Genomic DNA, 27,817 nt, shown 5'->3' with positions numbered 1-27,817 from the left:
GAGGCTGCATGGGGGATGATGGCACAGAACGCAAACCTGAGAGGAAAAAAGGCGCTGACCCCAGCTTCCCTGCCACCCCAAGAAGCACAGCACGGGGCCAGAGCCACTCTTGTTTAATGGTGGCACAGCCTGCAGTCTGGTTCCTCCATCAGGGCACTGTGGGCATGGCCCTGAGGTGAGGGACAGGCCTGGGGTGGGGTGGGGGCCTGAGGCAGAAGCATGGGGGCTGACCCTCTGCCTGACATGGAGAGAGGACATTCAGAACCCTCCAGCCACAGATGGCCAGAAACTTTGGTTTTTGTTTGTTTTCAAGTTTCTGTCCTCAAGGAAGCTGTCCAGAAAGGGAGACGAAGGGACTGCTTCCTGAGGGAGCAGAGGGGCCAGAGCTGGGAGGAGCAACGCCAGCCGGAGACAATGCCCAGACAAAACTCACCAGCTCCAGGGCCACCCGTGGGAATGCAGCTGGGAGGAGGGTGCTGTAACAGGCTCCTCCCACCCCATGGGAGCCCCAGAGTCTGACCCCAGGACCTTCCCAAGCCCTCAGGAAGGAGAAGCACGAGGAAGGGGCCCCAGGGGTGGGAATGAGATCGAGAGAGCAGCAGCAGGAAACAGAGAGAAACAGAGAGTGGGAGATGCAGGGCGGGGGCAGAGGAGACGCCGCGGTGCCCACCCACCTCGGGGGGAGAGAGGGAGTCAGTTCTGAGCCCCATCAGGTTCGTGCCCCACCCTAGGAGGAGATAATTCAGACCCCAGATCAGAGAACAAAGCCCCCAGAAGGGGCTGGGGTTGGAGGTCCGGTGGCCTTGGGACGGGGTGGCCCTGCCGAGGGTCAGCAGGGGCGAAAGCAGCAGAGCAGGGACAGAGCCTCAGTCCCACGAAACCTTGACAGGCGCGAACTTCCACAGGTCTGGCTGGCCCATGTGCAGCAGGCCGCTGAAGGGCGAAGTACTCCACTGGAACGGGGGCACCTGGTCCCACGTGGGACCGCTGGCCGCCAGCAGGCCCAGGATCCTGGCCAGCGACATGCTGGTCACCTGGGGACAGGGCAGAGCCGCAGCTGAGCAGGGGCCCTGGCCTGCCCCAATCCAGGCGCCCGGCCTCCTACCCTGACCTTGACCCCACAGCCCAATTCTGCACTGTCACTTTTTTTTTTGAGTCTCTACTCTGTCACCCAGCCTGGAGTGCAGTGACATGATCTCGGCTCACTGCAACCTCTGCCTCCCGGGTTCAAGCAATTCTCATGCCTCAGTCTCCTGAGTAGCTGGCATTACAGATGCCCGCCACCATGCCCGGCTAATTTTTGTATTATTAGTAGAGACAGGTTTTCACCATATGGGCCAGGCTGGTCTCAAACTCCTGACCTCAAGTGATCTGCCCACCTGGGCCTCCCAAAGTGCTGGGATTACAGGCGTGAGCCACCATGCCCAGCCCATACTGTCACCTTTACTGTGACCCCAACCACAGCCCAATTCTGACTGTCATTCCTGTCCCGCCATCAGCTTTGCCCCAACCTGTCTCCTCCCCCAAACTGGTGATGGTGACTCCCCCCACCCACAGCCCTCAGGCCCCCAGCCTCCAGGCCCTAGGGAGGAGGCAGCACCTTCACATCGATGCCCCCGTGGGAGCGCTGACGCAGGGCCTGGAAAGGGTAGGAGCCATTGGCCGGGTTGAGGTCAGAGCGGGCAGAGATCGCATTCTCCCCATTGGGCTGTGGGTCACAGGCTTTGCACAGTGACAGGGGGTCATGGAGGAAGTCATTGTACCTGGATGGGGAAAAGGAGGGAACATCAGTCATCCCAGGAAGGAGAGGTTAAGACAGGGGCCCAAATCCTCACGGGCAGCCCGGTTAACAGCCGCCAGCCTTCAGCCTGATGAGCCCCTCCCACCACACGTTGCCCCTGACAATTCCTCTGCCAGGGGCCCGGACCCTTCACCTAAGTCACTCTGCCTCCATTATTCAGCTCTCTGCTCAGGCACCCATCCTCAGGGAAGAGCTCCATGCCACCGCCCCAGCCAGGTGAGGCAGCCGCTTGTCCCCGGATAGCCTCTCTTGGAACACAGCCATCTTTACACATTGACACCCGTGCAAGAACTTGATGGATTTCTGCACCATCCAAGAGACAGGACAGTGGGGCACAGGTTTTCTACCTGTTGTTTCTGGTAGCAAGCATAGTGCCCAGCAGTACAGGTCACTCAGGAGATGTCTAGCATCCTCCCTTAGCTATGGGGACTGTGACAGGACCCAAGTGGAGCGCGGCCACCGAGCTGCTGCACTGGTGTCCAACGTCTGACCACCCCCTGCTGGCCCTCTGGGGCTGGCGGCAAAGTTTGAATGAGTTGGTACAAAGAGCACATAGGAAGTTCTGTGTTCCTGCGGCCTCCCTCTCCCCAACCCACCACCCAACCAGCACCTACCTCATCAGCCTGACCATGGAATCCATGTCTTGTACCAGGGACTGGTTCCGCCGGAAGATCTGGGCCCGGGGGCTCCCGTCATAAGAAAACCAGTCCCCATACTGGGCCACGAGGGCCTGCAGCCCACTGGCATTGAACACAGTCTCGAAGGACCTGCCGGGGACAAGGATGGTCACCCATGACCCCCACTGGCCTCACTCAGCCAAGGTTGTGGCCAGGGAGGGGAGGGGCAGTCACACCAGGACATTATCACTTACAACTATGACATTCAGACAGGACGTAGTGGCTCACGCCTGTAATCCCAACACTTTGGGAGTCCAAGGGGGGCAGATAACCTGAGGTCAGGAGTTCGAGACTAGCCTGGTCAACATGGTGAAACCCCATCTCCACTAAAAATACAAAAATCAACCAGGCACGGTGGTATGTGCCTGTAATCCCAGCTACTCGGGAGGCTGAAGTAGGTGACTCACTTGAACCCGGGAGGCAGAGGTTGCAGTGAGCCGAGATTGCGCCATTGCACTCCAGCCTGGGCAACAGAGCGAGACTCTGTCTCAAAAAACAAAAAACAAAACAAAAAAAACTACGCCATTTGGGATAACAATAATGTCTTTCCATTTGTGCTGGGGGGTGGCTTGGTGGAGTGGCTGAGCTTGGGTTCTGGGGCCCAAAAGACATGGCTTCAAATTGTGCCTTCAGTCTGGGTGCAGTGGCTTACACCTGTAATCCCAGCACTTGGGGAGGCCAAGGCAGGTGGATAACTTGAGTCAGGAGTTTGAGACCAGCCTGGCCAACATGGTGAAACCCTGTCTCTACTGAAAATAGAAAAATTAGCCAAGCATGGTGGCTGGCGACTATAAGCCCAGCTACTCAGGAGGCTGAGGCAGGAGAATCGCTTGAGCCCAGGAGGCGGAGGTTGCAGTGAGCTGAGATTGTGCCATTGCACTCCAGCCTGGGTGACAGGGTGAGACTCTGTCTCAAAACAAAAAACAAATCCTGCCTTCACCATTCGCCAACAGGGGAAACTTGGGAAAGTGAGGTACTTTCTCAGGGCCTCAGTTTTATCATCTGTGAGATGGGAACAGGAACTCTAGTGACCACATGTGGCAGTTTTAAGAGTCAAATGAGAAAATGCAGGTAAAGTAAGCCTCAGGAGGTGACGGCTGTACAGCCCAGTAAGGCAGATCCAGTCACAGACCCTGGCAGGGGTCAGTCCCTGAGCCTGGCCATCCCACACCACCCCGCTCTGGGCATTAGAACCAGAGGTCACATGGATGCTGACCTAAGCCACGCAACTACACTGCCAAACTGTCTGGGCTCTCCTGGCCAGAAGAGGGGGTAGGCTGGGATTCTTCGTTCTGTGGGTTTAAAAATATTGCCTAGGAAGGAGCTGGGCAAGTAGTAAGGTGGATGCCCTCGAGGGTGACGGGGAGCGGGGTGAGAAGGCACGCACGGTATGTTGTAGCTGGCCCAGTAGGTCTTCTGGTAGAGTTCCGAGGTCTTGTCGGCCACCACCACCATGCCGCTGAGACCGAGAAGAGAGATGGGGTGGAGGTGATCAGAAAAGGGGCTCCTGTGGGCACTGCCCTGCTCGGGGAGCCCCGATGGCTCCCCATTGGCTGGGGGAAGGATAAGTCCTGAACTTCAGCCCCCACCAGGGACACCTTCTCTTCCAGCCACAACCTCCTGAGATCGTTCCCTCACTGCACAGTGCCAGCATGGCTCTGGGCCTTCACCCTGGCAGTCCCCTCTGCCCCAAGCCCCCACCCCCTCCCTCCCAGGATACGCACGGGATCTGCTCCAGGATGGTGAGCACCCGGCTCCCGGGGCTGGGCCCACCCGGGATGAACGCCTTGTAGTCCACAATCATCCACTGGTTGTTATACCTGCCGGGCAGGGGGAAGGAGGACTGAACAGAGCCTGGGGCCACCTCCCCAGCTCTCCCCGCCCCACAGTGTCCCACTCAGCTAGGAATCACAGGAAGTGGGCCTGCGCGTGTCTGGCCATTCAACTGACACCCTGACACTGCAGCATGACCAAGTATCCACAAACTCCTCTCTCGTCATGCTGCTTGACTGTTCCAGAATATTCTATGGCTCCCTAGGTCAGCTGCTCTGCCGGATGCTGTAAGATCTGCACTGCCCAGTTCCAGTGTCTCTGGCTCACAGGCCCTGCCATCCACCCACGTCCACCTCCTCAAACAGCCCTCCCCGCTGTCCCCTTGAGAGTCTTCAGGTTCCAAGTGCTCTTCCTGTACTGCCACCAAGGCACTCCTTCCTAGGCTGAGGAGCCTGCAGGGGAGGGGCAAATCCTTTCCTTCCCTAGCCTCAGTCTCCCCATGTATGAAACAAGGAGGGCGTGGGGTGTGTGGCCTGGGTGCCACATCTGGTCCCTGGGGGTCTGAGTGTTAAAGGGGAGGTTGGTCTATTTCTTGGTGCAGGGGAAGCCACAGGGCCAGAAGCCCACTCACGTGCCGCTGTTGAACCTCTTGAAGATGTCTGCCCAGGTGGCCCCATCCAAGGCCAGGCGGTTGGCCACAATGTTGCGTACCCACTCCAGCACACAGCCCCTGGGCCGCACATACTTCCACAGGGCTGGGTTCTTGTTGCCAATGGTGGTCTCCAGTGTTACCTGTGGGAAGGTCAAGGGGACCGTTACACAGCCTAGGCATGCTGCCACCAAGTGGCAGTACTTCATCAGTCATGGCTCTTTTTTTTTTTTTTTTTTTTTGAGATGGAGTCTCACTCTTGCCTAGGCTGGAGTGCCATGGCGATGGCATGGAGTGCCATCCTAGTTACTAGGGAAGCTGAGGCATGAAAATTGCTTGAACCTGGGAGACGGAGGTTGTAGTGGGCTGAGATTGCGCCACTGCACTCCAGCCTGGGCAACAGAGAGCCTATCTAAAACAAAAAACAAAAAGCAACAAAAAAAAACCCACAAAAAACAACAACAAAAAAACCCACCATCACCACCACCAGCAACAAAAAGCTGAAAACAGCTAAAAGATAGCCATATCCATAAATGTGATTTTTTTTTTCTCTTTAAAGAGGAAAAAAAGGGCTGGGCACAGTGGCTCAGGCCTGTAATCCCAGCACTTTGGGAGGCCAAGAGGGGCAGAATGCTTGAGCCCAGGAGGTCGAGACCAGCCTGGGCAACACGGCAAAACCCGTCTCTACAAAAAATAAAAAAATTAGCCAGGTATGGTGGCAGGCACCTATAGTCCCAGCTACTTGGGAGGCTGAGATGGGAGGATCGCTTGAGGCTGGGGAGATAGAGGCTGCAGTGAGCTGTGATCATGCCACTGCACTCAGGCCTGCATGACAGTGTGAGATCCTATCTCTGAAAAAAAAAAAAATCCTGAAATTTGGTATTTCCTTCCACTGTTAACGTGACACACAATGGTATTAGCAGTCACTGGGACTGTCGCTATCAGAAATCACAGATGTTTTTCCATCAGATTACAAGGCTGTACATACCTTAAAGTATCATTCATGCACCTTGCTTCTTCTAACTTAATGGTATTTATCACACCTGCTATGGATCTTATTATTCAGTGTGTTAATAAAGCAGCACATATATACTAAAAGTTTACTTATGTTTTGATAACTATATTTCACTATACTTGGTTTCCTCCATAATCCTATACATTTTGGTTTATGTATCTAAAAACACTACTCTGCCAGGCACAGTGGCTCACACCTATCATCCCAGCACTTTGGGAAGCTGAGGCAGGAGGATCCCTTGAACCCAGGAGTTCAAGACTGGTCTGGGAAATATAGTGAGACCTCATCTCTACAAGAAATTTAACAATTAGCTGAACATGGTGGCATGTGCCGGTAGTCTCAGCTACTCAGGAGGCTGAGGTGGGAGGATCACCTGAACCCAGGAGGTAGGAGGTTGCAGTGAGCTGTGATCACACCACTGCATTCCAGCCTGAGTGACAGAGCGAGACCCTATCTCTATTAAAAAAAATTAATAAATAATAAAAATTAAAACACTATTCTGAGAAGAGGGTCACCAGCTTCCTGGACTGCCCAAGGGGTTTATGGCACAAAAACAGTTAGGGACCCTGATGGAAGGGAAGTTTCCTGCCTGGACCTTTTCCTGGTAATCAGGTGGAACCATTTCATGTGTCCCTCCCCAGCTGCCTCAGTCCCCTCCCCACCTGGGCCACAGCATGGGGGTTACCTCACCCACTGCCTGGCCCTCTCTTGCCTCGTTCCACACTCAGAGAAAAGCAAGGGATCAGACAAGAAGAAGAGTGCCTGCCCCTCCCGTCCCCGCAGGGAGCTGGCGTTCTCTGTGCTAAGGGTGTTTTTTAGAGTGATGTTTTTTCTCCTCTGTAGCGTTGCCCTGGAGATCAAAGGGTTCACTTTCTCAGCGAGGAGTGCCAGGGACAGATTTCTAAACAAGTCTGGACCCCAGCCAGGAAAAAAGATGAAAACAACATACTGTAAACAGCCTCTATTCAGCAAACCTGGTCAGGTCAGAGGGGCTCTGAGGAAAGCAAGAGGGAGGCAGGAGAAAGAAGCGTTGGGGATGCGGGGGCACAGTCATCCTGAATACACAAAAACAAGGGAGGTCACTGAGGTCAGGGATAGTCCCAAACATCCCCAAGTCCAGCCTTTCCTGATAACCAGGGTTACATGCAGAGTCCCAGGCCATCTGCAGGTTTTGGGGGCCCTGTGCAGGGCCTGGGGGTCTACACTTAAACACGCCCTTGTGGTAGTCCAAGTCCCCAGAGCAGGGGAAGGGCGAGTCTGGGCTCTGAATGGCAGGTGGGGCAGCGTCCACCTGGTCCTCCGCTGCACCCCTGGCTCCTACATGGCACCCAGCACTGGGCTGCAGCCTGGTCCCCACTTGCTGCAGGAATCAATCCTGCCAGCTCAGAGCTGCTGTGTCACAAACACCCCAGGAAGGGAGGAGACGAGAGAAGGGGACTCACCAGCCCGCTGCCCAGGATGTAGAAGTCGTCGCAGGAGAAGATGGTGCCAGGGTAGGAGGAGAAGACCAGCTTGTTGCCGGGAACCAGCGGGGAGTCCCCTGTGCGGGGAGAGCGAGCCAGGGATGCTGGTCAGACAGGCCCAGGTGGAGGCCCCTGCACCCTACCTAACAAGACTCAGGTCTCAAGGTGGGGCACAGGCAGGCCTCTGAGGAAGCCCCCACTGTGTCCTTTTTGACATTTAGCAACTGAGGTCATTGGGCATAGAAAAGTGCATATGTGTGCAAGTAAAAATAAAAGCCAGCAGCAAACTTCTATAGCTGGCCCTCCACGTCCTTGGGTTCCACAGCCTTGGATTCAATTGACTGAGGACCAAAAATACTAGGAAAAAAACATGATTAAAAAGAAAAACACTAAAAGAGAATATAAATTTTTAAAATACAGTATAACAACTATTAACATAGCATTTACATTGTATTAGGTATTATAAGTAGAGATTATAGGATATGGAGGATGTGCATAGGTTATATGTAAACAGTTGGCCGTGTTACAGAAGAGACCTGAGCTTCCACAAGGGCTCCTGGAGCCAACTCCCTCCCCAAAACTGAGGGACAACTCTGTGTGTGTGTGTGCGTGTGTGTGTGTGCGTGTGCATATGTGCCTGTGTGTTAAATATATACAGTCAGATACACAAACAGGTATTTTGTTCACTGGACCCTTTTTTTTTTTTTTTGAGACAGAGTTTCGCTCTCATTGCCCAGGCTGGAGTGCAGTGGGGCGATCTCAGCTCACTGCAACCTCCACCTTCCAGTTGTAAGTGCTTTTCCTGCCTCAACCTCCCGAGTAGCTGGGATTACAGGCCCACCCCCTGCAGGTACCCTCACTCCTGCCCTAGAATTCCTTCTACCTGAAGCCTATCCCTTGACAAGTACTAGTCTGGTTTTACGCACTGTCTCCGGCAGGCCTACTGTGACCTCACGCTTATGCTGGAAGCTTATTACCCCTGTGATCTTGTAAATTGACTCCTTACAACCGCCCTGCATATGGGGGTAGGGAATTATCATCTCCACTTTGCAGATAAGGAAATCTGAGACTCAGAAAGGCTAAGTAACTTAGCAGAGGCCAAACAGTTAAATGGCTGAACAGGGATTTACCCAGGCCTCTTCCCTCCAGTGCTCCAGACTTCTGTGTGTAGCTCTCTGAATTATCCTTTGTGTAATTTTTTTGGTTTGTTTTTTGTTTTTCGTGTTTTTTTTTGTTTTGTTTTTGTTTTTGTTTTTTGAGACAGAGTCTTGCTCTGTTGCCCAGGCTAGAGTGTAGTGGGGGGATCTTGGCTCACTGCAACCTCTGCCTCCTGGGTTCAAGTGATTCTCTTGCCTCAGCCTCCTGAGTAGCTGCAATTACAGGCATCCACCGTCACGTCCAGCTAATTTTTGTATTTTTAGTAAAGACAGGGTTTTACAATGCTGGCCAGGCTGGTCTCGAACTCTGACCTCAAGTGACCCACCAGCCTCGGCCTCCCAAAGTGCTGCAATTATAGGTATGAGCCACCGCGTCCAGCCTGAATTATCTATTCTATATTAAGTCTTTGCACTTTAAAAGAAAGGGACCACTAGGCCAGGCATGGTGGCTCATGCCTGTAATCCCAGCACTCTGGAAGGCCAAGGTCAGGAGGCCAGGAGTCTGAGACCAGCCTCACCAATATGGTGAAATCCCATATCATAGCCAGGCAGAGGGGTGTGTGCCTGTAGTCCCAGCTACTCAGGAGGCTGAGGTGGGAGAATAGCTTGAACCTGGGAGGTGGAGGTTGAAGTGAGCCAAGATTGTATCACTGCACTCCAGCCTGGGCAACAGAGTGAGACTCTGTCTCAATTAAAAAAAAAAAAGAAAAGAAAAGAAAAGAAAAGGAAAAAAGCACAGTGGGACCCAGCGCAGTGGCTCACATCTGAAATCCCAGCGTTTTGGGAGACTGAGGCAGGAGTATCACCTGAGGCTAGAAGTTTGTGACTATCCTGGGTAGCACAGCAAGACCCTATCTCAAAATCAATAAATAATTTGAAAAACAAAACACGTGGTGGACCAAAAGGCAGTACCAGCAACTCTCCAAGGCAGCCTAGTGGTCAAAAGAAGGAAGTTGCAAATAATTCACATGGTATAGTCTTAACTATGCTTTTTAAAAAACTCAGCAAACATTTTAGAGCAGTGAAACTACTCTGTATAATACTACAATGATGGGTATAGCTTCATTCATTCCATGCATGAAGCCCACCCTTGCAAAATTTTTTGTTTTTTTGAGACGGAGGCCCACTCTGTTGCCTAGGTTGGAGTACAGTGGCACCATCTTGGCTCACTGCAACCTCTGCCTTCACAGTTCAAGCAATTCTGGTGCCTCAGCCTCCCGAGTAGCTGGGATTACAGGTGTGCACCACCACACCGAGCTAATTTTTGTATTTTTAGTAGAGACGGGGTTTTGCCACGTTGGCCAGGCTGGTCTTGAACTCCTGGCCTCAAGTGATCTACCTGCCTCAGCCTCCCAAAGTGCTGGGTTTACAGGCATGAGCCATTGTGTCAGGCAAGGTACATTTTTTAAAGTCTAGGAGAAAACATAACCAAATGTTCACAGAAATTTTCTCTTTCGGGTTGTGGAGTGTTCGAGTGATTTTCATTGTGAGAGTGTTTTGGTGGATTCTCCAATGTTCTATAACATACCTGTATGACTTACGCAGTTTTTAAAAGCTATTAAAATTTTAATGGATAAACAGCAATGAGAATGATAGATCTACAGCTACACAGTAATACAGATGAATCTCACAGACATGCAGAACAAATGAGCACACACTACACAATTCCATTCACATGACATTCAAAACCAGGCAAACCTAACTTACACTGTGAGAAATCAGGATAGGCAGTTGCATCCCTTGACGTCGGCTGTTCAAGATCAGCCTGGCCAACATGGTGAAACCCCATTTCTACTAAAAATACAAAACTTAGCTGGGTGTGGTGGTGTGTGCCTGTAATCCCAGCTACTCAGGAAGCTGAGGCAGAAGAATTGCTTGAACCCAGGAGGTGGAGGTTGCAGGGAGCCGAGATTGCACTACTGCCCTCTAGTCTGGGTGACAGAGCAAGACTCTGCTTCAAAAAAAAAAACCAGAAATCAGGATAGAGATGATGCTGGGGTGGGGTGTGTCTGGAAACGGATATGAGAGAAGCTTCTAGGGGCAGGGAATGTTCTGTTTCTCCAGATGGATGCTATATACAGGTGTTCCATATGCAAGAAATTCAAGTTGTACACTTACGGTGTACACGATTTCCTGTATAAATGTCAATTTAGAGTTTACTGAAATTTCAACGAATGGACATATTTGTTACCAAACCAGTGTGACAGCAGACTGGCTTATACACACTCCCCATGCAGAAGCTGAAGGGTCTCTCTAGGGACAGACTGGAGTCGGAGAATTGCTGGATCACTGGAGTGACAGATTTTGAATTTTATCAGATGCCAGCTGGATTCCTCTTAAAAGTAGCTGTGCCAATGCATACTCCCATTAGCAACGAATAAGGCTGGACACTTCCCCACCTCCTGGTCCCATCAAGTTTTTACATTTGGCCGAGAAGGAGGAACTGCAAACATTTGGCAGTGGTATCCCTGGGGTTGATGCTGGGGCCTGGGATGAAGGATATGGCACTATAGAGGACTTTGACCTTGACTGTAAACTATTTTTTTCTTTATTAGAGACCAGGTCTTGCACTGTCACCCAGGCTGGGGTGTCGTGGCGTGATCACTGTTCACTGCAGCCTCGACCTCCTGGGCTTAAGCAATCCTCCTCCTTCAAACTCCCAAGGCGCTGGGATTACAGGGATGGGCCACTGTGCCCAGCCAGTTTTCACATTTAACAGAAGAATGTATTCATGCACTCCTTGCAATTGGTTGTTTGCAAAAACAGCTCTAATTCTTCCCATGCCTGCATCCAAGCCATGTGCAATGTGACTCTGCAGTTCCTCACAGCAAATGGTGGAGTCTTTTCTCCCATCTCTGGAGTCTGGGCTGGCCACCTGACTTGATTTGGGTAAAGAATGCTGTGTCAGCCAGGCACGGTGGCTCACATCTTTAATCCCAGTACTTTAGGAGGCCGAGGCGGCTGTATCACCTGAGGTCAGGAGTTCAAGACCAGCCTGGCCAACATGGCAAAACCCCATCTCTACTAAAAATACAAAAATTAGCCAGACACAGTGGCACATTTCTATAATCCCAGCTACTTGGGAGGCTGAGGCAGAGAATCACTTGAACCTGGGAGGCAGAGGTCACAGTGAGCTGAGATTGTGCCACTGCACTCCAGCCTAGGCGACAGAGCAAGACTCTGTCCCAAAAAAAAAAAAAAAAAAGCTGTGTCAAGCCACGTGTGGTGGCTCACACCTGTAATCCAAGCACTTTGGGAGGCCAAAGTGGGCAGATCACTTGAGGTCAGGAGTTCAAGACTAGCCTGGCCAATATGGGAAAACTCTGTTTCTACTAAAAATACAAAAATTAGCTGGGCATGGTGATGCATGCCTGTAGTCCCAGCTACTCAAGAGGCTGAGGCAGAAGAATTGCCTGAACCCTGGAGGCAGAGGTTGTAGTTAGCTGAGATCACGCCACTGCATCCCAGCCTGGGCACCAGAGCAAGATTCTGTCTCAAAATGAAAAGAATGCTGTGTCAGTTTCACCAAGGCCTCAAGAGGCCTTCACCACATCCTGCCCCCATGCCACACGAACAGGCCTGTGCTCACCTGCTGATGATGAAAGACCACATAGCCCGGCTGTCCCCATCACCCTGGCTGACAATCAACCCCAGGCAGGAGAAGAGGCCATCCCAAGCCAGCCAGCCCACCCCAGCTGACCTGCCAGCAGACTGCAGATGCATCAGTGAGCCTAGCCAAGATCAGCCCAGCCCAGCCCAGAAAACCAAAACCACCCAGCTGACCCATAGAGGCAGGAGCAAAAAAATACATAGTGGTGATTTAAGCTGCTGTTGTTTAAAATGTTGGGGTAACTTGGTAAGCAGCAATAGGTAAAATAAAAAAGGCAATAAACATGTAAAACAAGATGAACTGGTTGGGTGCAGTGGCTCACATAAGTAATCCCAGTACTTTGGGAGGCCAAGTGAGGAGGATCACTTGAGCCCAGGAGTTTGAGACAAGCCTGGGCAACATAGTGAGACTCCATCTCTTAAAAATAAAAAAATAAAAAAATTAGCTGAGTGTGGTGCTACACACTTGTAGTTCCAGATACTTGGGAGGCTGAGGCAGGAGGATAACCTGAGCCTGGGAAGTCAAGGCTGCAGTGAGCCACGACTGCCACTGCACTCCAGCCTGGGCAACAGAGCAAGACCCTGACTCAAAAAGAAAAACAACAAAAACAAGATGAACTCTTGAAATATCCCTACAGTGACTCTGTGTGTTGGGAGGGTTTCCAAGGCCCATAACTCCTAGGACCACTTCCCACGTGTGTGCCCACCCACTCGTTCATCCCCCAGACACACCCACACCCACCTACCCTGGGGGCCTTCCCGGAACTGGAGCCAGTACTTCTTGATGACACGCAGCATGTGCTGGTAGTTGTTCCAGGTATTGTGGGCAACCAGGAGGTCACTCTGGCCAGGGAGCAGCTTGATGAGCGCGGAGCAGGAGCCGGAGCCCAGAGACGGTTTGATCTTGGTCTTGTTCAGGGCTAGCTCCAGATCTTCCAGGTCCCCAGAGAGCTGTAGCAGGCTGAGGAGGGCCAGGGCACCAGAGGGTTACCATGCCTGCTGTTTTGTACCCATTTTGCAGAGGAGAAAGCTGAGGCTCTAGGAGGTCAGCTGACTGCTCCAAGGCCACAGAGCCAGGCAGTGGCAGGGTTGACGCTGGAACCCAGGTCTGTCCGACTATGAGTGTGTAGCCCTTCTTCCCACCCTGTCCACTCTGGGGGTGGCACTTACAGGAACCCCAAGGGTTTGATGGTGAACTTCCCAGCTGGGAAGCTCACACGGCCTTCGTAGCTGTCCTCCAGGCCTTTCAGCTGCAGGAGGGTCAGCCGCACCTAGGGGAGGGGGCAGGGGCAGAGGGAGGGTGAGGCCTCTCCTCCAGGCTCACACCTTCTCCTTCAATGGGAGGGGCTCTGGCCTGGGGGTTCAGACAGAGCAGGAGGCCCAGGGGTACCCTCCAGACTCCAGCCAGCCTTGACTCCCCCAAACTACCACCCACACCTCCATGATGAGCACTCTCCTGCTTTCAAGGAATTAACTCTATGTCTCTGCCCTGTGTTAACCCCAAATCAGGCCCACTTAAGAGCCTAGTTTAAAAGCCACCTATTCTAGGACGCCTCCAAGCCTAGCCTGGCCTCCGGCCAACTGCTCGTGTTCTGAGTTCAGTACTGACTGTATTGCTGCCTCGGGTACCTGTCTCATACATCTGACTTCTCCCCATTGTCATTCTTTTGCCTCAACACCCTATAACCATGAAGTACTATCAGTGTGGCCCTCATGGGGCCTTGGCCAGGCACACTGGGCACTTAGTAAGCATCTGCAAGATGGATGGGTGGGTTGTTGGATGGATGGGTGGGTGGATGGATGGATGGATGGATGGATGGGTAGATGGGTGGGTTGACAGGCGGGAGGTGGATGAGTGGTGGGTGGGTGGGTGGATGTATGTATGGGTGGATGGATGGATGATGGATGGACAGATGGGTGAATGGATAGATGAATGGGTGGGTAAATGGATGGATGAATGAGTGAATGGATAATATGTAGATGAGTGGGTGTGGGTGGGTGGATGGATGGATGGATGGATGAATAGGTGGGTAAATGAATGGACGGATGAGTGAGTGAACAGATGGATAGGTAGATGGGTGAGTGGGTGGATGGGTGGATGAATGGATGCATGGATGGATGGATGGATGGATGGATGGATGGATGGATGGATGAATGGGTGGGTAAATGAATGGACGGATGAGTGAGTGAACAGATGGATAAGTAGATGGGTGAGTGGGTGGATGGGTGGATGAATGGATGCATGGATGGATGGATGGATGGATGGATGCATGGGTGGTGGATGTGCGGAACAGACAAGTAGATGGGTTGGTGGTAGAAAAGCCTGTCTTAGGGTATGAGTAGGTGGGTGGGCGCACCGTGAGAAGTTCTACAGAGGAAAATGGTGCACACCTGGCCTAGGCTAGGCAGACATGCTAACAGGCATTGATGGCCACTTTACAGAGACAGCCTGTCGTGTGTACCTCACAGTAAACACCTGACATTTTCCAGGGAATCCATAAGTAACTGACTGTTCCAATGAAGGCCTAGCCAGTGGCCCAAAGGCAGAGCGCCTGCCTGGGCCTCTCTGTTAGCAGCCAGCTGATCAGCAGCTCACTCAAGGAAAGAAAAACAAAATTCACCGTGTCCAGACTTTCGGGGATTTTCTGGTTTTCCCCTTCCCCTCTTTCTCATACCGTCTTTACTTGCATCCAACGTAATCAATCTACCAAGCAAGTATACAAGTAAAACGCCATAGTATGCAAGTAAAACACCGTGCTAACAATTGACTATTTGTTTTTGGTCATTCTTTGACAGTAGGTAGGCTAGGATGGATGGATGGAGTTCTAGCAAGTGGACAGATGGAGACTGGGCAGATGGATGAGTGGCAGGTCGGCTAGGAGGGATGGAGATGATGATGGACACGGGGCGGCTGGGCAGCTGGACATGCCACAAGGCTGGCCAGGACAGCAGGGGACAGGATGGCTGGCCAGCTGGAAGCCCCCTCCGACCGAGCGTGGCAGCTGGGCTCACCTGGTGCCAGTAAGCTGAGTCTGGATTTGACTCCATCTCTTCCTGCATCCACTCCAGGTTGGCCTCCAGGAAGCTCTTCAGCCTCTCACAGTAGCCGACTTCGTACTCAAAGGGGCCGCAGTAATTCACCACTGTGTTCATCCAGTGCATGTAGATGAGCTGCGGGGTAGGGGGTGGGCGAGGCGGGGGTGGGCAGCTGAGGTGCTCTCTTCCCTGAGAGCCCCCCACCCAGGCTGCCCCAGAGCGGAGGCTGCTGGTGTGGCCACCTGAGCCCTTGCTCACGCTGTCCTGTCCCTGGAGGCGCCTCTCTCTGCCCAGCTCTGCCCCCGCTAGGGACCCCAGGCCCCTGGAAGTTGCCCTGAGAGCCTTTAGCCTGCAAAGCCTATAACTGATGGCACCACCTCTGTTACTGGGGACCCCAATCTATATGCATGTTCAGTTAGTCAATCCATGAATGTGTTTTTTTTGTTTTGTTTTGTTTTGAGACGGAGTCTCGCTCTGTCACCCAGGCTGGAGTGCAGTGGTACGATCTCGGCTCACTGCAAGCTCCGCCTCGCGGGTTTACGCCATTCTCCTGCCTCAGCCTCCCGAGTAGCTGAAACTACAGGCGCCTGCCACCTCGCCCGGCTAGTTTTTTGTATTTTTTAGTAGAGACGGGGTTTCACCGTGTTAGCCAGGATGGTCTCGATCTCCTGACCTTGTGATCCGCCCATCTTGGCCTCCCAAAGTGCTGGGATTACAGGCTTGAGCCACCGCGCCCATCCAGTCAATCCATGAATGTTTTTTCTGAGTACCTATTATGTTCCATTTTAAGCACTGAGGACACAGCAGGGAACAAAACAGCAATACCCCTGCTGACTCCACTGGGCAAGAGAATGCCGTGCCAGTTTCACCCAGACCTCATGCAGCCCTCTGCACTTCCCACTGAGATGCCACCTGCATGAGTCCAGGCTCGCCTGCTGGGGGACAAAAGACCACATAGCCTGGTCATCCCCATGAGTGAGTGGCAGCACTCACTATCTCAGGATTGATGGCTTCATGACCGCTGCTCCATCACCATCTCACTGAAACACATCCAAATCCTGTTCATCCTTCAAGGCCCACTAAGACACCACCTCCTCCATGCAGGCCTGCATGACTTCCACAGCATTTCCCCACTGCCTGTCCCATACCACGTTCTGGGCTGGGATCAGGGGACATAGCTGGGGACAAGACATATTACCACCCACAACAAGCCCACAGGCTGGAGGGGGAGGCAGCAGGGCACACCAGTTAGGAGTGAGACGTGGGTTAGACAGAGCTGAGGTTGAATGGTGCCTCCTCTGCAGACAGGCTGGCTGACCTTGGGAAAGCAGCTTCACCTCTCTGGGCCCAAGCCTGCCCATCCATCCAGGCAGGTACACATGCTTCCCTCAGAGGGTTAGGGTGGAGGCTCAGTGAGACATTGTGGGCACAGTGCCTGGCACATGGGCCTGGGATTCCTGACATGAGAGCCACTTGTGCCCTTGCCTCAGTGTCCCCAGGAGGCTGTGAGCCCCTTGAGAGACTGAACCATGTCTCATTCACCACTGAGCACCCAAAACAGCCCTGGCCCAGCATCTGACCACTTCCTCAGACACTAAGGACCCAGAGGGCCACCCACAGCTGTGACTGGGTGGCAGAAGGAGCAGCGTGAGTTTTATAACATGGTGTCCCACTGGACGCTGTCCTCTGTGATGTGCTCTTTCCCCTTCGCCTCCAGGCATCTCAGATTCATTCATTTCCACTGCTTTGTCATGCTGCACTGTGCACCTCCACCCGGTTAGCCATTCACCTGCCTGTGGTGTTTTAAGGACTCCCACTTTGGGGCTGCTTTGAGCACCTTATGCACATCCGTGGGTCACCTCTAGGGTATACACCCAAGTAGCAGGGCTGCTGGGTCCTAGGGCACATGCAGGTTCAACTCCACAAGTTGATGCCAAATTATTTTCCAACTTAGGTGACCCAATGCATGCCTCCATCTGCAGCATGGGAGACAGCTGTCACTCCACAGCTTCGCCTACTTCTTGTTTGGTTTTTTGTGTGGTTTTGTTTTGTTTTTTTGAGACAAGGTCTCATTCTGTCACAAGGCTGGAGTACAGTGGTACAATCCTAGCTCACTGCAGCCTCCAACTCCTGGGCTCAAGCAATCCTCCCTCCTCAGTCTCCCAACGTCCTGGGATTACAGGCAGGTGCTCTGCCTTTGGGCTGCTGGTTAGGCCATCAGTGGAAAAGTCAGTAATTTATGCATTCCCTAGAAAATGTCAGGTGTTTACTGTGAGGTACACATGACAGGCTGTCTCTGTAAAGTCATCATCAGTGCCTGTTAGCATGTCTGGCTAGCCTAGGACAGGTGGCTCGTACGTGTAATCCCAACACTCTGGGAAGCCGAGGCAGGCAAATCACTTGAGGTCAGGAGTTTGAGACCAGCCTGGCCAACATGGTAAAACCCCATCTCTACTGGAAATGTAAAAACTAGCCAGGCATGGTGGTGCATGCGTGTAATTCCAGCTACTCCAGAGGCTGAGGCACGAGAATCATTTGAACCCAGGGAGGCAGAGATTGCAGTGAGCTGAGATTGCGCCACTGTACTCCAGCCTAGGTGACAGAGCGAGACTATGTCTCAAAAAAAAAAAAAAAAAAAAGAAAAGAAAAAGAAAATTACACTAGGTACTATCTGATACACAGAAAAAATATATAACATATTCTAAGTTATGAAGCATGATAATAAAATGAACATCCAAACTAAAACCTAGAATGTTACTGATACCATTGAGCATCCCCTAAGCCCCTGCCTCCTCTACCCCTAGAGGTACCCACCACCCTAAATGTGGTAGCTTTTGAGCCCTTTCATTCATTCATTTATATTGAGATATAGTCAGCATACCATAAAATTCACCATTTAAAAATGCACAATTTCGCTGGGCACAGTGTCTCATGCCTGTAATCCCAGCACTTTGGGAGGCCGAGATGGGCAGATCACCTGAAGTCAGCAGTTTGAGACCAGCCTGGCCAATAGGGCGAAAGCCTACCTCTACTAAAAATGCAAAAATTAGGTGGGCATGGTGGTGCACATCTGTAATCCCAGCTACTCGGGAGGCTGAGGCAGGAAAACCATTTGAACCTGGGAAGCAAAGGTTGCAGTGAGCTGAGATCACACCACTGCACTCCAGCCTGGGTGACAGAGGAAGACTGTCTCAAAAAAAAAAAAAAAAAAGTACAATTCATGGTTTGTAATGTATTCATAAAGTTGTGCAACCATCACCACTCTCTAACTCCAGAACCTCTTCATCATCCCAGAAAGAAACCCCATATCCATCAGCAGTCATTCCCCACTCCCCACAAGTCCCTGGCACCCACTAGTCGGCTTTCTGTCTCTGTAGATTTGCTTATTCTGAACATTTTATATAAATAGAATCATACAGTATGTGCCCTTTTGTGACTGGCTTTTTTCGTTTAGCATGTTTTCAAGGTTCTTTCATGTTCTGGTATGTGTCAGCCCTTCATTCCCTTTTACAGCCGAATAATGTTGCATTGTATGATAGATCACATTTCATGTATCCATTCATCGGCAGCGGGGCATTCCAGTTGTTTCCACTCCCTTACTTTTGTTAAGCTACTTTTACTGCATGCGATGAGTCCCTGAACAACGTATTATTTTGCTTTACTTGTTATTGAGCTTTATAAGAAGTCAGACAATATCAGAAGTGGGTGAGAGCCAGGCACAGTGGCCGGCCCCTAATGTAATTTTCTAAAGAATACGTGTCCACTTTTTTCCCCCAAATAGATGGAGGGCTATGGCAGGAGTTGGGGGGCCTACTCTGCACACATCTCAAAAGCACGTCGGGGAACACGCTGGTGGGGGTGGGGGAGGGTGGGAGCCCCATGTCCCCACCTTGGCCCTTACCTCCTCCGACACAGCAGCCTCCACCACGCCGGCTGCATAGGCCTGCAAGCTGTCATTGTATCCACTACTCGTGCCCAGCTCCAGAAAGGCCCACCTGGAGGGGAAGGAAGGGACAATCAGTGAGTGGCAGAGGCCCCTAGCTAGACACACGGCATCTCCAGGCTTACACCATGAAAATGACACAGTGGTCAGTAGACACTCACGTGAATGTCCGTCTGTCCATCTTTGTGAGCTTGCAGGATTAAATCCCTCCAAGAGGAACTACTGGCTCAAAGGGCACATATATTTTTGATTTTTGTAGATATTGACAAACAGCCTCCCCCAAAAATGTAGGACCCATCTACATTCCCTCACCCACAATAACACCAGCTAACATCCATTAAGGATGAGATGTTAGCTCTGTGCCAAGCCATGTTCTAGTCACTTTCATGTCTATTAACTCATTGAGTCCCTGTGATAATCCTATAATCCTATAAGGTGGGCAGAGTTATCGTCCCCATCTTGTCCCTCTTGTAGAAGAGGAGGAAATTAACACACAGACTTATGTCACATACCACCCCCAACCCTATGTCCATGCCCTTTGCCAGGAGACGATAGTCCTCCACCAATGGCCAAGTATCCTTCCCTGCTCCTTCATTTGGGCTTGGTTGTGTCACGTGACCTGCTTTGGCCAATGGGATGTGGATGAAAGTGACAGCGTGCTGGTTATAAGATTAGCCTTCAGGAAGCCTCGCTTGCCCCTTTGTGCCTCTGCCATCACCATGGGAAGAACAAGCCCCAGCCAGCCCACTGGTACCAGGGATATGAGAGCCACACAAGCACACCAGGTCTGTAGAGCTGCAACATGAAGTACAGCTGCCCCAGCAGCCTCACAAATCCATGAGGATTAATGTTGTTGGTTTAAGCCCTTGGGTTGGGGCTGGTTTATCACACAGCACTGCTGCCCAATACTAGCGGATACACCTGAAAGGTCACAGAGTTGGCAGGGGCAGGATTCACTTCCAGCAGGCTGGCTCCCACTCCTCTGAAGGAGCGCTTCTCAACCTCTGCGGCATATGCAGGTCACCTGAAGGCCTGGTTAGAAGGCAGATTCTGATCAGTTCTGCGATAGGGTCTGAGACTACATTTTTTTTTTTTTTTCCTGAGACAGAGTCTGGCTGTTCCCCAGGCTGGAGGACACTGGCATGATCTCAGTTCACTGCAACTTCTGCTTCCTGGATTCAAGTGATTCTCCTGCCTCAGTCTCTGGAGTAGCTGGGATTACAGGTGTGAGTCACCACACCCAGCTAATTTGTGTATTTTTAGTAGAGACAGGGTTTCACCATGTTGACCAGGCTGATCTTAAACTCCTGGCCTCAAGAGGTCTGGCCACCTCAGCCTCCCAAAGTGCTGGGATTATAGGCACTTTGTTAAGCTACTTTACAGTAGCTTAAGGCCACTGCGCCACGGTTTTTTGTTTTTTGAGACAGCATCTTGCTCTGTCACCCAGGCTGGAGGGCAGCGGCATGATCTTGGCTCACTGCAGCCTCCAGCCTCCCAGGCTGGGTGTGGTGGCGCATGCCTGTAGTCCCAGCTACTCTGGTGGCTGAAGCATGAATCGCTTGAACCTGGGAGGTTACAGTAAGCTAAGATTGTGCCACTATACTCCAGCCGGGGTGACAGAGTAAGACTCTGTCTAAAAAAAAAAAATTATTCCAACAACCCTATGACATGGGTTTTATTCTTCCCATTTTACAGATGTAGGGAACTGAGGCTCCCACATAACACAGTGAGATGAAATGATTTGCCCAAGGTCACACAGCAGGTGAGCAGCAGAGCTGAGACTAACATTCTTGAGTGCATGCTCTGTGCCTTTAACTCAACTCAGGTTTGCGGGGGAGTGTTGGGGGCAAGGAGGTATAGTTCTTATCAAATGCAGATGACAGCCATGAACTTCGGGCTAATGATTCACATATCACAGATAAGGACAGAAAAAAACTAAGATTTTAAATTTCAAGGACAATGGAAGACAAAGAGTTTGGGTTTGGGGTCCCTCTGACTTGGTCTGAATCCCTGGGTAGATCCCTTCTTGGTTGTGTACCTTTGGGCAAACTGCTTTACCTCTTGGGGCCTCGGTTTTCTCATCTGTAAAACGGGCAGAGTGACTCCCCCTTCAGAAGACTGCCGTGGCATGTGCCAGGAGAGAACACACATTATGCACTCACCAAGTATTTGTCTCATCAAGAATCTGAGAGGGGATGGCGCAGTGGCTCATGCCTGTAATCCCAGTGCTTTGGGAGGCCGACGTGGGAGGATCACTTGAGGCCAGGAGTATGAGACCAGCCTGGGCAACAAAGTGAGACCCCCCTCTCTACAAAAAATACAAAATAAATTAACCAGGTGTGGTGGTGCTCGCCTATAGTCACAGGAGGCTGGGGCTAAGGTGGGAGGATTGTGTAAGCCCAGGAGGTCGAGGCTGCAGTGAGCTATGATCATACCACTGTACTCCAGTCTAAGCAGTAGAGCAAGATGCTATCTCATTTAAAAAAAAAAAAAAAATCTGAGAAGGTAGGAGTTTGAGGAGACCCGATGAATGTGATGATGGGAGGAAGATTATAACAGGGCCCAATATGCAGATCCCTCATGATAAAAGCTGGCAGTGGATTAAAGGAGACCTTGGACGAACTGCATAAAACCAAAAAAACTGTGCAGTCGCGAGCCCCAGTAGTAACTGAGTGGCCAGTGGCCTCCTCCAGGGCACACCTGGTGAGAGCTGCCCCTTCTAGCAAGGGTGGGCTCCGCCAAGGCCTCGGCACTGAGGCCCCGGAGACGGGCAGCGGTTAGGAAACCATTCCCTGGCCGGATGCTCATACAGCCCTGCAGAGATGGGCATAAGGGCCCTTCTTCATAGCAGGACTTTTCTCCAAAGCCAAAAAAGATGGGCCTTCCCGAAACGCCCACTGTTAGGGGCCTGATACAATAATCACACACGCCGTGGCGGGCTGATGTGCTGATGAGCAAAGAGGTCAGAGATGAAGTTCAAAAAAAAGTAGAGAAGTCCAAATGGTAGGCACATATGTAATGCATCACACACCACATATGCCTCTACATTTATATATATGGAAGAAGGTTTAGGCCTCTTTATGCATAGAAATTTCTGGAAGAACGAGCTAAAAGGCCAGGCGCGGTGGCTCACACCTGTAATCCCAACACTTTGGGAGTCCGAGGTGGGTTGATCACAAGGTTAGGAGATCGAGACCATCCTGGCTAACATAGTGAAACCCTGTCTCTACTAAAAATACAAAAAATTAGTCAGGTGCGGTGGCTGGCATCTGTAGTCCCAGCTACTTGGGAGGCTGAGGCAGGAGAATGGCGTGAACCCAGGAGGCAGAGCTTACAGTGAGCTGAGATCCCGCCACTGCACTCCAGCCTGGGCAACAGAGCAAGACTCCCCCTCAAAAAAAAAAAAAGAAAAAAAAAGCTAAAAATGTTTATATCTAGGAAGAATGGTAGGTAGAGGTTTTTACTTCCCATATCCCATCCCCTCTTTCTAAACTGCTAGAAATTTGTTCTGTTTTCTTTTGTTTTGTTTTGTTTGAGATAGGGTCTCACTCTGCCACCCAGGCTGGAGTGCAGTGGCGTGATCACAGCTCACTATAGCCTCACCTGGACTCAAGCAATCCTCCCGCCTCAGCTTCTGAGAGGCTGGAACTACAGGCACGCACCACCATGCCCAGCTAATTTTTTATATTTTTTGCAGAGACAGGGTCTCACCAGGTTGCCCAGGCTGGTCTCAAACTCGGCTCAAGCAATCCTCCTGCCTTGGCTTCCCAAAGTGCTGGCATTACAGGTACAAGCCACTGAGCCTGGCGAGAACACTTTAGAGCGCATCTATAACTAGATGTACTTATTAAAGACTACTCTTCGGCCAGGCACAGTAGCTCACACCTGTAATCCTAGCACTTTGGGAGGCTGAGGTGGACAGATCACTTGAGGTTAGGAGTTCAAGACCAGCCTGGCCAACATGGTGAAACCCCGTCTCTATTAAAATTACCAAAAGAAAAAAAAATAGCCGGGTATAGTGGCACACACCTGTAATCCCAGCTACCAAGGAGGCTGAGGCAGGAAGATCACTTGAACCCGGGAGGCGGAGGTTGCAGTGAGCCAAGATCATGCCACTGCACTCCAGCCTGGGTAACAGAGCAGACTGTCTCAAAAAAAATAAATCAAACGAAGACTACTCCTTATTCAGAGAGTATGTCCTTTCTGCTTGTTTGCTCTAAAAATGCCAGTCTTTTATGAGATAAACACTGACAGGGGTTGATAAATATTGCTCTTTGTTTTTAACGCACTTGCTTGACAAAAAGTTGGCAGCAGTAGATCTGTTTCCTCAATCTTTTTTTTTTTTCCTGGAAAATCTATGGGCCACACTGCAATTTCATGCCAGGGGCAGCTAATGTCTCGAAAATGACTCAAGAGTCTAATCAAGGTGCCTCTTGAAAGAAGCCACATTTGAAAAAGTCGGACCACTGATATGAGCAGGGTGCCACAAATAGCTCACAAATATCAGCACCCCACTTCCGCAGTGTAGTATGGCCTTGGACGCTCTCCATGATGTGGGATGCCCCCCGTATCTGTGTCTATCACTCCTATCTCAGCCTATTTTTTTTTTTTTTTTTTTTGAGACAGGGTCTCACTCTGTTGCCCAGGCTGGAGTGCAGTAGCACAATCACAGCTGGCTGCAGTCTCAACTTCCCAGGCTCAAACGACTAGCTGGGACCACAGGCATGCGCCACTATACCCAGCTACTTTTTCAATTTTTTGCAGAGACAGGATTCCACCATGTGGCCCAAGCTGGTCTCAAAATCCTGGTCTCTCTCCATCTTTCTGCCTTGGTCTCCCAAAACATTGGGATTACAGGCGTGAGACACAGCGCCCGGCCTCCTTTCTCATTCTCGATGGTATAGATTCATCTCTTGTGGTTGTTCAAAGAAACAGCTGGGCCTTATTTATCCATTTTACTGGGCTGGTTTTGCCTGCTGGTTGGTGGATTTGGGATGCTTCCCCATTTACTAATTTGTTAATTCCCTCTTATTTTGATTCACTGCCTCTCTTAATGGAATGGTGATTTACTTTAAGCAACCTCATCGATAAGGTGCTGGTCAGTGGGATCAGATCAGGGAAGGAAGACAAAGTAAGGTTGGAGGATACAGCTTCCCCAGGACCAAAGCCAGAGCTAGATTGAGGCAGGTTCTGCTCCTAGGGACACCTCTGCTCTCCAAGCACCAAATCCTAAATGTTTCCAGGCTGTGTAGGGGTGTTGGCCCAAAGTCAGATATGGCACAACTGAAAGAAGGTACCGAGCACAGTGGCTCACATCTGTAATTCCAGCATTTGGGGATGCTAAGGTGAGAGGATCACTTGAGCCCAGGAGTTCAAGACCAGTCTGGGCAACATGACAAGACCCTTGTTTCTACAAAAAAAAAATTTTTTTAATTAGCCAGGCATGGGGGTGCGTATCTATAGTCTGAGCTACTTGGGAAGCCGAGGTGGGAGGATTTCTTTTTTTTTTTTTTTTTTGAGACTGAGTCTGGCTCTGTTGCCCAGGCTGGAGTGCAGTGGCCGGATCTCAGCTCACTGCAAGCTCCGCCTCCCAGGTTTATGCCATTCTCCTGCCTCAGCCTCCGGAGTAGCTGGGACCACAGGCGCCCGCCACCACGCCCGGCTAGTTTTTTGTATTTTTTAGTAGAGATGGGGTTTCACCGTGTTAGCCAGGATGGTCTCGATTTCCTGACCTAGTGATCCGCCCGTCTCGGCCTCCCAAAGTGCTGGGATTACAGGCTTGAGCCACCGCGCCCGGCAGGGAGGATTTCTTAAGCCCGGGAGTTCAAGGCTGCAGTGAGCCGTGATCACACCACCGCACTCCAGCCTGAACAACAGAGTGAGACCCTGTCTCAAAAAAAAAAAAGAAAAACAACAACAACAACAAAAACCTTTTTAAAAAAATAAAAAGACAAAGGATTATGGAGTAGGGAGAATTTATCCTGATAATCCCAGGATCCCCAGTGGCAAAATCTGGGGATTTCACCAGGAAGGAGGAGGGATCCCAATTCTGAGTGAACAGAGGCATCAAATCCCTGCCCCCACCCTCTGAAATAAGGCACAGAGTCCCCCACAGATCAGAGATTCTGCTGATCAGGAGCCAGGACACCCCCTATGACTTTCTTTCATCTGACCCTGAGTCCTCAAGCAGCTGTCTCTGAGGACTTCAGTTTCCTGCCTATAAAATGGGGCTCGCTGTATGGTTTTCCCCACATCAGAGCCTCAAGTGCTGGCAAACTCAAAGGGAAAGGGGCATGTGAGCGTAAGAGGAGGGGACGAGAGAGGGTGCCGAAAACAAGCCAGAAAGGCCGAGGTGGGCAGATCACCTGAGGTCAGGAGTTCGAGATCAGCCTGGCCAACATGGTGAAACCCCATCTCTACTAATAATACAAAAATTAGCCAGGCGTGGTGGCACACATCTGTAATTTCAGCTACTCGGGAGGCTGAGACACAAGAATCGCTTGAACCCAGGGGGCGGAGGTTGCAGTGAGCCAAGACTGTGTCCCTGCACTCCAGCTGGGCAACACAGTGAAACTATGTCTCAAAAAATAAAATACAAATAAAAATAAACAAACAGTGCTTTCTGTGACCCCAGTGAATTTCCATGACCCTTTTGGCCCTACCTTGAGATGAAGGAACAGGCTCAGAGAGGTGAAGGGATTTGCCCAAGGTCACACAGCAGAGGGGCTGAGCCTGGAAGAACTTTCCATCCAGCACAATCAAGGAAGCCTTCTCTCCACTTCCATGTTTACCATAGTCAAGAGCAACACAGCCCAGCAGGGGCCTCCAGAGGCCAAAGCCCCCTGCCCATGCTGGGCGTCGCTCCTGCCCCTCCTCTCCTGCACAGTTCTGTCATGCCCTCTTGATTCTGCTATGCAGGGCCAAAAACATGAGTGAATCAGCAAATAATGGGTCACCAGATCCCAGAGTCCCGGTGGCCCCCGAGGCCAGCCATAAAGCTTCAGTTCCCTCCACAGATGCCAGCTCACTCTGTGGCCTCCTCTCTCTGGGAGCCTTCCCAGATTGACCCCCACCCAGCGCCCCTGTGTCTGCAGCTAATATCTCCCCCAAATCTCACATCTGTTTGATGCGCCCCCCAAGTGCCACCAGAATGGGGGTGTCCTCGGCATCCTGTGTCTCCCCAACCCCTGCAGAAGTCAATGCATGCCAGCAAAATGGATAGGGGCTGCAGTGGGAGGAGGCCCTTTCTGCTGCAGGGGGCACAGTGGTCTGAGCACAGACCACATCCTGCGCATATCCTAGTGCTAGGGTTCCCTAGCATCATCTGGGCACTAGGATATGACGGATGCACCCTGGGTTCCCTAAGATCCGCCAGCACAGCCTGGATCCAGCATCTGGGCCCTGCTGACAAGACTTTGAAGCTGATCCTTCCCACTCCCACTGACTCTGATTTCCCTTCTGTCACTGTCTTTCCCACTGAGTAGGGACCCCCACCTTGCTCAGTTGTGTCCCTAAGGCCAACCATCAGGATAATGAATAATGAATGGGCACAAGCCCTTGTACAGAACTTGCAGCACGTGATCACCCAACTAGAGCGCATCCTCAAAATCTGGGCCACAGATGGGGAAACGGGAGCCCAGACAGGCGGAGGAGTTAGGTGAGACTCACACATCAGAATTGCCTGCATCCCAGCAATAAAGATGGTGAGCATGGCTGCCAAACACAGCATCCAGCCAAGGACTTCCCCTTGGACTAGGACACAGAAGACAAGGGAGGAGCAGAGCCCTAGCAAGGTACTAAATGGGTCTATGTGACTTTAGGGACCCTTGCTTTTGGACTGGCCTGGAACCCAGGTTCAGTCTTGCTGCCCTGGCACTGGAAGGGAGGCAGGGGGCTGGCACCCACAAGCAAGCCACAGCCAAGCAGGTGAGAGTTAGCCTCCTGCTGAGTTCTCATCATCCCGGAGGCCTGGGGACAGGGACTAGCCTCCATGGGGTGAGGTGGCAAAGTCTGGGGAAGGAAGCTGGCCCCCGTGGGGATAGAAGTTACCCACCAGCCATAGACCTGGTCCAGATGCAGGCACTGCGACCTTGGTGGTGGGGAACTGGCCTCTTGAGGACAGAAGTACTGTCACCACTGGCTGAAGGCAAGGGACAGGCCCCATGAGGTGAGGGATGCCGCAGTGGCCCCCTCCCAAATAGGGGACCTGGTCCACAGGGCGGTGCTGCAGCCTCGGGAGTAGCTGACCCCCAGAGAAACGGGCCCTCCCACCTGGCAAGAGGCCGGTCCTGGGAATAGGAGAGGTCCGGCGCCACGCACCCCCCTCCCCTGATGGCCCCGCGTGAGGACAGGCCAACCCTTACCCGGTCTCGCGGATGGCGTTGGTGAGGTTGGCCCAGGCCACGGCGTCAGGGTGGCGGCCGTCCACCAGAAGCAGCTGGCCCGTTGCGGCGTCCAGGAGCACCGAGCGGCTGCGGGAGGCTGGAGTGACCGGCCCATCGTGCGCCCAGCGGCTCCCCGGCGCTGGGATCGCCCCCGCCAGGCCGCTCAGGAACAGCCCTACCAGCAGCGCCAGCACCAGGGCCAGCGCCAGCGCCCGCGTCAGGGCCCGGGCCAGGGGGCTGCCAGAGGAGCAGTACATCTGACCCACCATGACTGCTCAATGCCGCGCGCCGCAGCCCGGGTCACGTGACT

At 51.8% G+C, this 27,817-nt stretch overlaps 1 protein-coding gene across 2 annotated transcripts; it reads right to left on the bottom strand.

Annotated features, from left to right (window-relative positions):
* Window positions 1-96: 96 nt before the first annotated feature.
* Window positions 97-27,817, bottom strand: PLBD2 (phospholipase B domain containing 2). 2 transcript variants are annotated; one of them, XM_025402079.1, is made up of 12 exons: window positions 27,487-27,817; window positions 19,082-19,175; window positions 15,157-15,315; window positions 13,315-13,415; window positions 12,891-13,105; window positions 7,358-7,455; window positions 4,883-5,043; window positions 4,203-4,298; window positions 3,866-3,937; window positions 2,416-2,568; window positions 1,601-1,763; window positions 98-1,034 (listed from the first exon to the last, which is right to left on the bottom strand). In XM_025402079.1, exons 1-12 carry the CDS (start codon window positions 27,774-27,776, stop codon window positions 867-869), a joined length of 1,770 nt encoding a protein of 589 aa, XP_025257864.1. In that variant the 5' UTR covers window positions 27,777-27,817; the 3' UTR covers window positions 98-866. The 2 variants fall into 2 exon arrangements, with proteins under 2 accessions (XP_025257865.1, XP_025257864.1); XM_025402080.1 differs by lacking the exon at window positions 4,203-4,298 and having other exon boundaries at window positions 97-1,034.

The sequence above is a fragment of the Theropithecus gelada genome, chromosome 11 (genome assembly GCF_003255815.1).
Source record: "Theropithecus gelada isolate Dixy chromosome 11, Tgel_1.0, whole genome shotgun sequence".
Taxonomy (NCBI): domain Eukaryota; kingdom Metazoa; phylum Chordata; class Mammalia; order Primates; family Cercopithecidae; genus Theropithecus; species Theropithecus gelada.
The sequence above is the reverse complement of the archived record's forward strand: the minus strand, read 5'-3'. Positions and strand labels throughout refer to the sequence as shown.